Source organism: Thamnophis sirtalis, unplaced genomic scaffold, assembly GCF_051295495.1.
Source record: "Thamnophis sirtalis isolate CommonGarterSnake01/CBP01778 unplaced genomic scaffold, rThaSir2_p1.2 scaffold_3, whole genome shotgun sequence".
NCBI lineage: Eukaryota > Metazoa > Chordata > Lepidosauria > Squamata > Natricidae > Thamnophis > Thamnophis sirtalis.
In genome coordinates, this window is record NW_028261383.1 from 77748333 (window position 1) to 77761198 (window position 12866).

The 12866-nt window shown below is 40.2% G+C and overlaps 1 protein-coding gene across 1 annotated transcript; it reads left to right on the forward strand.

Annotated features, from left to right (window-relative positions):
* Positions 1-4029: 4029 nt before the first annotated feature.
* On the forward strand, positions 4030-11389 carry TMEM115 (transmembrane protein 115). Its single transcript, XM_014058100.2, has 2 exons — positions 4030-5472; positions 9550-11389. The coding sequence occupies exons 1-2, from the start codon at positions 4619-4621 to the stop codon at positions 9755-9757; spliced, it is 1062 nt and encodes a 353-aa protein (XP_013913575.1). The 5' UTR covers positions 4030-4618; the 3' UTR covers positions 9758-11389.
* The last annotated feature ends 1477 nt before the right edge of the window (positions 11390-12866 follow it).

Consider the following 12866-nt stretch of genomic DNA (forward strand, 5'->3'; position numbering starts at 1 on the left):
GGAGGCTTTAGGGAAGCTCATGAAGCCTCCAGAGGGCCTCCGGAGCTGGGGAGGGCAAAATGTGGCTTTAAAAAAGGGTGAACTCAGATGGCCAGCACGTGCATGCGCGCTGGCCCTCTGACAGAGCAGCGCCTCACATGCCCTGACAAATGGCTCCGTGTGCCACCTGTGGCATGCATGCCATAGGTTCACCATCTCGGAACTAGGGCATGCCAGAATATAAAATACAGAACAATAAGACCATGTGTAGTAAAACAGAGTAAAAGGCAGAACTAAAAAGAATCACAAATCATATTTCTCTGTCCCCAGTACAATTTACCCCAATAAAAATCTACCACGTAGTTCTTAATTGCACTGTTTTGTTCATATAAGGGACTGTGTTGTTTGTAATATTTGGGTTCTGGCCGCACACGAAATAAGGCATTTTAATGAATTGATCCCAATAGGCTGTTTGTCTAATGCCATGATGGCGAACCTATGGCACGCGTACCAGAGATGGCAAGCGGAATCCCCTCTGTGGGCATGCGCGTTGTTGCCAGCAGCTCTTCTGGGTTCCATCACGCACATGCGCACCATCCAGCTGCTCTCTTCTGAGTTCTGGCGCGCGCTCCAGTTTTGGCACTCAATGCCGAAGAGGTTAACCGTCACTGGTCTAATGTATGACCCAAGAGATTACTGTCTCTCTCTCTCTTGTACAATTGGCATTCAAACATTGTATGAGCTATGTCCTAATATATAAATGCAGTATTTAAGCATTTGTCAAAGCCATTGCCAGTCACAACAAGAGAGAATAAAGATAATTAGCTAGCCAACAGCATGGTTAAATTGACAGGTCACAAATGTATCTGCCGAGCTCTTCTGACGATTATTCTGGCATGTGGTGGACAAAGTTGCTCAGATTCCTCTGAGTTAGGCTTGAACTGGGCATGCCTTGCTGAGTTGACTGAAGCATGATTCCATCTTGTAGCATGAGAAAGTGCACAAGTCTTTAGGCTGCTAGCCTGATCCTGTGTTTTAGATCCATGTCACTCCTGGGTTGGTGAAGGCCCAGATGCTGAATTACCAGCTTTAAATGGTTACCACCTTTCATGACATAAGGCTTGGTTACATGAAGCATTACCTGGCTCCCATTATTTTTGCCCTCCAGCTTGCCTTCAGACATTGTGGGTGCTTCATCATTGGAAGTTTTTAAAAAGAGACTGGGCAGTCACTTGTTTGAAATGGTATTTCCTGCTGGAGCAGGAGGCTGGACTAGAAGACCTCCAAGGTTCCTTCCAGCTCTATTCTGATTCTGATTCAGTTAAGATTTGACAGGGTGAGCACACATTGTATTTTATCTATTATAAAATGTCATTTGATGACATTTGCTAAGCACATCTTCTCTGTTGCCTGCAGTCTGGAAGAGAATCCCTCTAGAGCAGGGCTGTCAAACTCTCGACCTCAAAGTGCTTTTCACTCTGAAAAAGCACTTTGAGTCATGGGGTAGAACCCAAACAAAAATGTATGCTATACTGTTTTTACAGAACTGCAGGACTGCTGATTTTTGCTTAGATTATTATATTTCCAAAATCTGAACAAGCATATCATTAATCATTTTTACTATAACAGCTAAAGGTAAATACTATTTGCTAGCAGATTGTGCAAGTTTGAATGGGTGCTAAGAATTGTGGGGTTTGCCACCTTTCAGACTGCTTGACAAATGCTAAAGCTTTACACTAGAAGGAGCTTTCCCAATGTACTTTAAAACCCCTTCTTCTCAACTGTTGCCAATCAGTGAAGCTTATTTTTCAATAAGAAAGCACTCTTCTGAATGTCTTTGAAATCTGGGTTCAGAAATAGCCTGGCTGACAAGAAGGATAAAGCAAAGAGATCTCCAAGTGCTAGGCATAACCCCTCTTCTTCACCTTCAAATCGTCTTTCAGGCGATTTCTAGTTTTATAGTTCTATGAACTATTCATCTGCAAAAATCAGCATTCAAAAATAGGCTGGCTGAGAGGTAAAAATAGTACAAGATAGTGATAAATAACAAATGAGTTTTGTCTCTGACTGGGGCTGCAAGAGGATGGTAAAACAGATAGATGGCTGTGAAGAAAAGGCACATTAGAGCAGAAGATTCATGCAATTGTGGTGAGTCAGCTCTTGTGATAATGCTAGGTTATGACATGCACTCACAGGAAGAAAGGGTAGTGTATACATGCAAAGCCTGCCTAAACACTGATTGATTAAAGGCAGATAATGAGAACCGACTGTCTTGTATATCATCATAGGCATAGACCTAAGATATAGAGTTGAAACTGATCCAATAGAGTGCCTTTTAGATAACTCCTAGAGTGCCTATTAGGCAATACTTCTTTATCTCATGCTGAAAAATGTGTAAAACCTTGGTGAATCCTTTGTTTGAGATCCTGACATTTTGCTAGCTGGGACCTCTTGCTGAAGCTTTTCAATAAAAAGAAATTAACTCTGCACCTTGTGTTTGGTCATCTTCATTGGCTTTGGTGCCAGGCTCAGACCCAAATTTAGGGACAACAATCTGGGGGTTCGTCTGGGATCTACCATGCCTAGATTCAACTAAGGGCACAAATGGCTAACAGAGGAAGGCCCCCAGATGGGTGAGAGTGGCTGACAGGTATATGAATAGCCTAACACAAATTCCTAATCAGTGACCAGGACTGTGTATTTTTGCATACGTCATCCGCACCATTCTAGAGAATACAATACAATACAATACAATACAATACAATACAATACAATACAATACAATACAATAGCAGAGTTGGAAGAGACCTTGGAGGTCTTCTAGTCCAACCCCCTGCCTAGGCAGGAAACCCTATACCATTTCAGACAAATGGCTATCCAACATTTTCTTAAAGACTTCCAGTGTTGGGGCATTCACAACTTCTGGAGGCAAGCTGTTCCACTCATTAATTGTTCTAACTGTCAGGAAATTTCTCCTCAGTTTTAAGTTGCTTCTCTCCTTGATTAGTTTCCACCCATTGCTTTTTGTTCTGCCCTCAGGTGCTTTGGAGAATAGTTTGACTCCTTCTTTTTGTGCAAAGGCACACTTTTTTCATGAAAAAAATCACGAGGCACACCACCATTAGAAAATGTTAAAAAAAATTAACTCTGTGCCTATATTGACTATATATAAAGTAATTTTCCCACGGCACACCTTACACTATGTCACGGCACACTAGTGTGCTGCGGCACAGTGGTTGAAAAACACTGTGCCATACATCCACCTATGCTGATGGTTTCTTGCTAGAAATTACTCATTATGTTCCTTTGCATGTAATCAGCATTTCCCAGCTTGGCGATTTCCAGGGGGTGAATTTCAACTCATAGAATTATACCCAATCAATTATAAAACTATGGATAGTTGGAAAAATTGAAAATGGGCTAATGTAAGTAGAAATTTAGTTAAAGCTTTTTTTATATAGTATTACTATAGTTACTGTTAATATATTACTGTTATAGTTATTAGCTTGTATGTTAAGATTTGCTGTTAATTTTTCTTTGGCTTTGCTTTATTGGTAATTGTTATCCTGGCATGGCACTGTCTTCAATAAAATATACATTTAAAAAAAGAATTATCATCAATGGCCATATTGGTTGTACAATACAATGGGAGTTGAAGCCCAAACAAAGTTTGGAAACACTTAAAAAAAAGGAAAGGGGGAAAAAGCGCTTGAATTTGCCCAAATCTGCCGGTGCAGAGCAGCGCTGCCTCATTCCTTCATAAACCACCCTTCTCCAAAAACCGCTCATGGAGATCAATTCCACTTGGACTTAAATAGGAGTTCACGGGAAACTGTTACAAGACAGCACCACTGGCTGCTTTTTCGCGGGGAAACCTTCCCCTCTTTCCACCCCATCGACCCCCTTCTTCCGCGCGAGAATTTGGGTCCCAGCGCATGCCGGAATCATCCTTGCGCAATAGGTGAGCTTCCATTTCCCATCATGCACCAGAACAGCTCGCCGACCAATCACGCGTGCGCAAGCCCTACTGTTTGTTTGCGTTGGAGTGCGGGCGGACAGAGCGAGAGCGAGGCCGGCCTGGAGGAAAAAGAGGCGGCGGCAGAAGGGACGCAGCGAGCGTGCCGCCGTGGGGCGGGGCCGCCGGGCGTCGGCCTCGAGAGAGAGCGCGACTTGGCAGGTGGGGGAGATCTCTGTTTCCGGCGAAGGGAGGCCGAAGCGAGGCCTTCCTTGGCAACCTTCCGCCCCTTCCGTCAGGCTGAATGGGGCTGCGAGCGCCTCCTCCTCCTGCAAAACGGCCCAGTCGAGCCTTCACCGTCTGATAGGCGCTAAAAGGCCAGCCTCTGTCCCCGAGGAACCGCTTCGGCTGTGCTGGTCTCTTTCGGTGGGACGAGGTCGTGAAGGTGCTGCGGAGAAAGGGGCTCCGTGGCTCCAAAGCTGTGGGTGCCGGGGAGCGAATGCCGTCCATTTCGAACCGGACTCCCGACTCCGTTTGGGGGCGAGGTGGAAAAAGATGACGGAGCGGAGAGGCCGTTTGCGCTGAGAAAAGAGGAAGGCTTCCGGGCCACCGGATCTTCACCCCTAAGCCAGACTCTCGGATCAAATTCTCTGGACTGGTTGGGCGGCGGTTTCGAAGGGAAACATGAACAGATACCTGCCGGTAGCACGACAGCATTTCCTGGCTGTGTTAGCCAGCACCAGTGTAGTCGTGAAATCGATATGTGCCATTGTCATTTTGCTCTATCTTCTCTCCTTTGCTGTAGACACGGTCTTTGGACTTGGGGTTACCCCCGGATATCTCTTCCCACCCAACTTTTGGATATGGACGCTGGCAACCCACAGCCTGGTGGAAAAGCATATTTGGGATGTGGGTGTAAGCCTGGCCACTATAGTGGTGGCAGGAAGGTTGCTGGAGCCACTCTGGGGTGCCCTGGAACTTTTGATCTTCTTTGCTGTGGTGAATATTTCAGTTGGGCTTTTGGGGGCCTTTGCTTATCTTCTTACTTACATGGCGACGTTCAGTCTGCCTTACTTGTTTTCTGTTCGCATTTATGGAATGCTGGGTTTCCTTGGCGGGGTCTTAGTGGCCCTCAAGCAAACCATGGGTGACAGTACTGTCTTAAAGATACCTCAGGTGCGAATGAAAGTGGTTCCCATGCTCTTGCTTCTCATTCTTTCGGTTTTGAGACTGACCACTCTTATTGAAAGCAACATTTTGGCTTCTTATGGTTTTGGGGTCCTTTCCAGTTGGATATACCTGCGTTTTTACCAGAGGCATAGCCGAGGGCGTGGCGATATGTCAGACCATTTTGCATTTGCCACATTCTTCCCTGAGATCCTACAGCCTGTGGTTGGTTTGCTGGCCAATCTTGTGCACACCATCTTAGTGAAAGTGAGAGTCTGCCGGAAAACAGTGAAACGTTATGATGTTGGAGCCCCTTCTTCTATTACTATCAGCTTGCCTGGAACAGATCCTCAGGATGCTGAACGAAGGAGGTAATTTTTTTTTTAAACTATATCTAGGTTAAACTTTTATGTGATCTGTGTCGGAAAGGAAAAGGGAGGAACTAAGTGAATTATGGCTAATTTTCCAAGATAAAACCATTGAAAATAGTCCCTTTTTAAATTGAAGTTTTTTATTTAAATGCCTCATGTATTTGAGAAAAAAATATACCTTTGATTTATTGAGCTTTCTTGTTTGTTTGACTACTACTGAGAGCTCTGTCCTCAGAATATTCTATCAAAGATATCAATCTTTGGTATCCAGGTTGATGCACGGGCAGAGCAAAAAGTAAGAGTGAAAACTTACATCTCTCCTGTTCCTGTGCATTTTAAAACAATTCATTTTCTTTGCAGCAAAGGAGAGAGAGAGAATATTTAAACCAGAACAAGAAGTTATAGTTGAGATTCAAGAGAACTGTGAATCCAGCTGAATTCTTTTAATGAGGCCTCCAGCTTACTTCTTTAGACTTTCTATTGTCATTATTGCCAACGCTAGGAAAAGTGAGTTGTAAGAAAATTTATTTTTAAACATAGATTTAAATAATTCTTTTTCAGACTTTGCATATTTATTTGACCCATATATTTATGGGGTTATATTTTTATATAAAGGTAATCTCATAGTCTGCAGAATCTAATACTATGCAGTGAGTTTGTTATTAGTATTTATAGCACTAGTTAAAATTTGCCAATGGAGTCTGCAGTTTATTAACAGTACAAATTTAAACTTGCAAAGGACTAGATTTGAAAATAAAAAAACTATTTCAGAAGAAAGCATTTGTAAGCTACTTCTATAATACTACTAAGAAAATTCCATATAATTGTGTGTATGAAATAAAATGGTTGCCCATAAAAATTATGTCTAAACACTTTAAAAAACGATCCATTGAATTAACTGGAAACTTCACACAAGTAAATGAATATACCCTAGCTATATATGCATTGTGTAGAGTTTAAACTTGGAACAGTTTAAATATCAAACTTTTTTGTCTAAGTATGACATTCACCAAAAAAATGCCTAAAAAAAGCCAAAAGGACATTATTTTTCAATTTATAGTCGGTAGAGGGAATTGTAGACTTGGAAAATCACAATACATATGTTAAAACTTCTGGTACAGAGGTAATCTTCAACTTACATTCATTTAGCAACCATTCAAAGATACAATGGCACTGAAAAAAATGAATTATGACTGTGTTTCACATGTTCGTTGCAGCATCCCCTTGGTCATGTGATCAAGGTACTTGGCAACGGGCATGTATTTATGACAGTTGCAGTGTCCTAGGTCATATGATTCCTTTTTGCGATCTGACAGAGTCAATAGGGAAGCCAGATTCACTTAACAACTGTGTTACTTACTTAACAACTGCATGATTCACTTAACAACTGTGACAAGAAAGGTTGTAAAATTGAGCAAAACTGTCTTAACTATCTTACCAACGGAAATTTTGTGCTCAATTTGGTCGTAAGTCGAGGACTATCTGTACATCTAAAGTGGGGGGGGGCAAACGCACGGTCCACTGGTGTTGTTCAAAAGTTTAAGTAACTGTTGTACATTATACTATTTTTCACCTCAGCAGGTTAATTGTATTAAAGAAAACATTACTTTAAATTATTGTGTTGTGAAGTTAATATGAATTTAGTGGAGCAAAACAGTTTGAGGAGTAGTTAATACTTCTCCAAAAAGAAGGCTGGGTCTTATTTTCTTTTGACCCCCCAAAAAACAGTTAGGCCTTCTTTTTGGATGGTTCTAATTATTGATTCACCTTGCGGTGGTGGCACCAACCACCCCACCCAGCAAGAATCTGCTGCTGCCTCATTTCTGCAGGCGCTAGCTGCCACTCGCACGCATCAGCCCGGCCTCCGTTTTGCCTTCAGGTGCCTTCCAGTAGGCATTTGAAGGCGAAACAGCGGCTGGGGCAATGCATGCGAGTGGTGACAAGTGGGCGCAGTAGAGGCTGCAGAAGGTGATGCAGGTATTGGGGTGTGCAAGGCCTGGTAAGTAGGGCAGCTCAACACACACCTATCCCCAACCTAGTTTATTTTTTACCTTTCTGCCTCGCCCACCCCCTGCACACCAGAGTCTTAATTGGGGCTAATTTTGTGGCTGGGGCTTAATTTGATCGCATGCGCTCAAAACCGTGATAGGGCTTCTTTTCAATGTGGGCTGTCTTTTTGGAGAAACACAGTAGTTTTATTGTATTAACACTATTAAACATTACATATCCTAGGTAGGAAATGTAATTTGGTAAAGCGAAGCTCAGTGTTACAGTTTTTATTTATAAGGCTAAACTATCATCATATCTGTTTTTAAAAGTTATAAAATGTGTCTTTTGCAGATGTGTTTTCGGTGAATTGCCTTTGCAGGCACTTCTGAGCTGTCTTGCATAACTATTTGATCGGTTTAGTTTAGATATTTCAGCTCATATTCTCCTATGCCTGTAGTATAAATGCTTTCCACTGTTACTGTGGTTTCTGAATAGTCTGAATACAAATGCAGAATAAATAATTACAGGGTTGGAGTACTTGCTCCTCTGTCATAAAGGAAAAAAGGGGAACTATTTTACTCAAAAAAGAAGTTTCAGTTAAAAGCAAATATATTCAGCGCACAATGAGCTATTTTTTTGTTTTAATTTTTTTTAAAAGTTTTCTCTATTGTGATTTAAAAATATATATATATTCTGAATACTTTGCACTTGTGAATCACAAACTAATACTTGCAAATGGGAGCAATTTAGTCATTCCTTTTATGATTAAGGGAATTACTATGGTGACAAGTTTTTTACCATTTGAATTATTTTATGTACTTGTAACATGATAACAAGAGCACTAAGTACAAATGTGGCCAAGAATGTTCTGCAACTGAAACCTTGAACACCGTAGGGTAGAAATAAGTAGATCTCCAGCCCAATCAAATTAACATTTGTAGGTATTTAACACTGTATTTTCTATTAAAAACGTCTAGTTTGGATTGTTTGTGAGAGTTTTAGCAAGGCACATGTAGATTCAGTCAGTAACAACACCCTGGACTACTTTATTATTGTCTCTGCTGCCTTCTGAATTCCACTGTGAAAGAGAGCAGAGTTTGCACAATTGCACAGAAAAAGACACCCAAAGAAATGCAGGGCCAAACTGATGGACATTGCCTTTTCTGGCTGCCAAATAATGGTAAGCTTGTCATGTTCTCTGGTCCTTTCCTTAAGAGAGAAAAATCAAGATTGCATGGCAGAGCCACCAGAGCAAACTTTCTCTCACTTGATCTTTTCTTTGGAAAACATCAGTATGGAATGCTTGATTGTCTAGCAAAAGCTGTAGAACCCTTATGTATAGAACAAATCAGTACTTTCATTATAATTATACTAGATTGAATAGATTGAAACTTTATAGAGTATATAATGAAGCATGTAGCCCATAAACTGGAGTGCTTTAATAGATCAATGAAATAAGAGTTATACTACTACGCTGTTACTCTTGTTCTTGAGTTAGAGTATTGAACTGTTTATTTTTTAATAATTTAGTAAGTGCATTTTCTTTAAACTATAAATACTTTGAAGCAACATGGTATCTAAAGTGCAACCTGAACTAGTAACTGCATTATTGTAACATTCTTTCCACCAGGGGTTATGTTCTTAAGAAAGGTCAAATGTCACAATCGTGAGAGAGTCAACTTGAATAAGGCTATATTAAATATTGCTACTTTATACTGAAAGACAAAGAATCTATTTTCATATTGTTAAGAATGAAGACAAATACATTACTAGAGACCTGACTAATAGTTGTCATCAGTGAATGGAAAATGAAGAGTTAAAGATATTAATAGATAATATATGTTAAATGGATATTCCTGTAGATATTAATGTGGAGGAATCTATATAGTACATGTGACAAAACATTCATAGCCTGCATTAGATGGATGTGATATGGGGGAAGAATTGTTTTCAATCTTGAGCTGTTTATATTCCCAGAGCTTTAAAGTGGTTTTAGTCTCTTCAGTAACTAACACTAGAAAATTCCTGTTCCATGGAATGCATGATAGACTGTTCAAACTTTGTACCATTTTTTTTTTCATTCTGTAGACAACTGGCTCTAAAGGCACTGAATGAACGATTGAAACGTGTGGAAGATCAGTCAGCCTGGCCCAGTATGGAGGATGAAGATGAAGAAAATATCAAGGCCGATACTCCCTTGCTACCTGAAAAGAGCCGGGACTCTGCCGGTGTTGGAAAAGCTTCCAGCCAAGAATCCAGCCTCATTACCTTTGAAGATGCTCCCTCTCAGTTGTGACCATGAAGCATTTGCATCTCTTGCCTGCTCCTGCATATCAGAGCTGCTAATGATCCTTCACCTGCCCTCCCTGGTAGTGTTCCCTGTTTTGCAGGAACAAAACACTATGCCTCCTGGCTACTTCCTCCAGCATTTGTGAGCTACCTGTACTTTTGCCAGGTCTTAGGACTCTTTTGGTGAAAACTGAATTGTCAAACTGACTTGAGAGGTTGCTTCATCTCTTCAAAAAGGTTTTGAAATTAAGAACTTCTCAAAACTGGCAGGGGAGGAAGGAGGACATAGCTCAATAAGGAGCATCTCCTTAAAAAAAATATCTATAAAATTTGCCCCAGCCTAAAGCTGCCATTGTGGCTATTAACACAATGCTTGTGTTTAGTTCCTTTAATGGCAATTCTGGTTAATCTTGATGGAGTCTTATATTCTCCAATCTGATGAATCTGTTCTTCTTTGAGTTCTAAATGCTAAATTATCACATAAACCCAACGAAAATATCACAGAACAACCCCTTCGAATGTACAGCATTCTCCTCGATTGCAGTTTTACTTGGTGGCAGTGATTGTTGTCAATGACTATTTGGCGGCTTTTTTCTTTCAGAATTAGTTATTGATTAAATAAGCAATTTAATATTGATTAAATAAGCAAAAAAGATCTTTGTAACTCACTTTTATTTCCAATATCCATGGGTTTCATAATTTTAAACCCTGCCAAATAAAACTGTTAAGTTCCCTCTTGTAGAGGCAGCAGTTAAAGCCTTTTAATAATAGTAATGCCATTGCTGATTTTTTTAAGTGAAAGGATGCAGGCTGCAGCTTGCTTCTAGATTGCCAGTTAATAGTGGATAGGAAACCATTGTCTGAGACCTTCCATAGGACTCCAAAAGGAAATTAATTTGATTTGTTTTTCTTCACTTCCATTTACAATTATTCAAAGTATAAAGCAGTTTTTGTCTTTAGTGGGCAACCAATGTATTCAAGACACCACTGGGGTAAATTTTTGCCACAGTAGGTTTCATACTACTACTATTTTTTATGTTTTGCAGGAGACTGACAGTTCCTCTGATTCTATTTTTTTGTTTGTTTGGTGAGATCATTAACCTCTTTTCCTTTTGGCTGAGATATTTTTTTTATATGGGGCAACAAGTTCTGACATTTCTTGCCTTGATAGCCAACTAAAGGTGAACAACTAGGTTAGGTAGCACTTAAAAGAATGGAAAGAGAATGTATGAAAATGTTAAGATAATTTTTTTAAAGGACCATGATTTTTTTTTGTCAACCAAGAAGTAAAACACAGATTTCAGTATCAATAAACAGTTCTTTCAAAGAGTGCCTCTTGATTGGCTTTCTAAACCTCCCGTCATTCATCATTTGACCATGTTTGTTCCTACTTGCAAAAGAGCTCACAAAAATCATTTTCACTGCAATCAGTATCGTCAACATGAGGGGATGTTAAAATGCAATAACACATGTTGTCTGTGAAGTCTTTAACATGCAAACTCCTGAATGTTAAGAGTCTTGCTTCTTTTGTAGAATTAAGCCCCGTCTGATCAAGATATTGTACATCCTTGTTCACTTCCTCATCCCATTTCACTACAGAAATCCTGCATAATAAACACTGTCCATTTTGAACCTGAAAGCTTGAGTAAAAAAACTGAACCACGATATCTTAAAGTTTAGTGTTTCCAACTGCAGCTGTCTCCTAATTATTTTGCTTATCTGGTCTTTAAAATTTCCAGGGTTGAATACCTGTCTACTTCTTAGGACTTAATACTTCTCCATGGTATCGACGGGAGAGTCCAGGATGGGTTATACTAGCCTGCTAGCTTGTTGACTGAATTGAATATCTGAAGACATGCCTCCTTGGCAATGGTCCCCAGTCTTTCAATTCAGTCTCAGCTCGCAGTACTGGTTTTCTTGAGCTCTCAGCTCACGTTTTGAAGGATTGTTGGCTTGTGATATAAATTGGTTTGACATCAATAGAAGAGAACGACAGTACATCGTGTTGTGAATTAGTCCTGTAGGCGCCATTGCGGGGCTCTTTAGCCCTAGATTTAGCGCTTCCTGTGTTCGCCCCTTTGAGCTACGATCTTTTGCCTCAGGGACTCTTAACGGACATTGAGGTTGTCCTTAATTGCGCAGGAAAGATCACGTTTATTAAAAGCATAGCAAGATCTTTTTGTGTGCTGTGCGTCTGCAATTGGAGGATTAGCAGCAGATTTCTGCGAATTGTAGTTTGCTTTTTGTGTTGATTATTCTACAACTTGACACTAATGGTTGCGTTTTCGAGGCTGGCAACGCCGTTTGGTCGTGTGGCTTGGACATTTTAAAATAGCAAAAGAAGGGCGCTAAACCTATGGGTAGTCCTCAACGTATGATTGCAATGTATGTTAAGTGAAAAAGTTGTTTCTAATATATTTCCCATATATTAGAAAAGCCAAAAAATATGTGAAAAGCTAGGCAATCTGAAAAATTACATTCAGAAATTTGAGTTCACAGGCAGTCTCAGAAGCTAGTTTGAATTGCTGGATCAATGTCTGATTAGAATAATTTATTAATATTGGACTTAATTTGACAAGATTCAAAACTAGTAACCTGTGCATGTACAAAAGGACTTTTTCAACTTAAATTTTTAAATCCATTTATAAGTCCCAAATGGATTAATTTTCTAAATCACTTTAAAAGTCTGAATCACTTTTTGGGTGGCTTAGATAACCTGGTATTTACAACACTGTAGTTCTGGTTGAAATCTTAGACCAGGGGTATCAAACTCACAACCTGTGGGCTGGATGCCCCATGTGCTGGCCATGCCCACCTCCATTTTAGCAAAAGGGAAGTTGCAATATGTCACGTGACAACTACATGACAGTGCAAGTTTGACACGCCTGTCTCAGACCATTAATAAAAAAAAAAGTTCTTAATGAAAGACTTGGTTACAGTTTGACTACTGTGAATTATAAATAGAGAGCCAGTTTAGTGAAGTGGTTAAGGTATGCCACTAAAAACCAGGAGACTGAGTTCTAGCCCTACCTTAGGCACACAAAGCCAGCTGGATGACCTTGGGCCAGTTTCTCTCTATGAGCTGTTTTTAATTATTTTATTTCCAGTTATTTCCA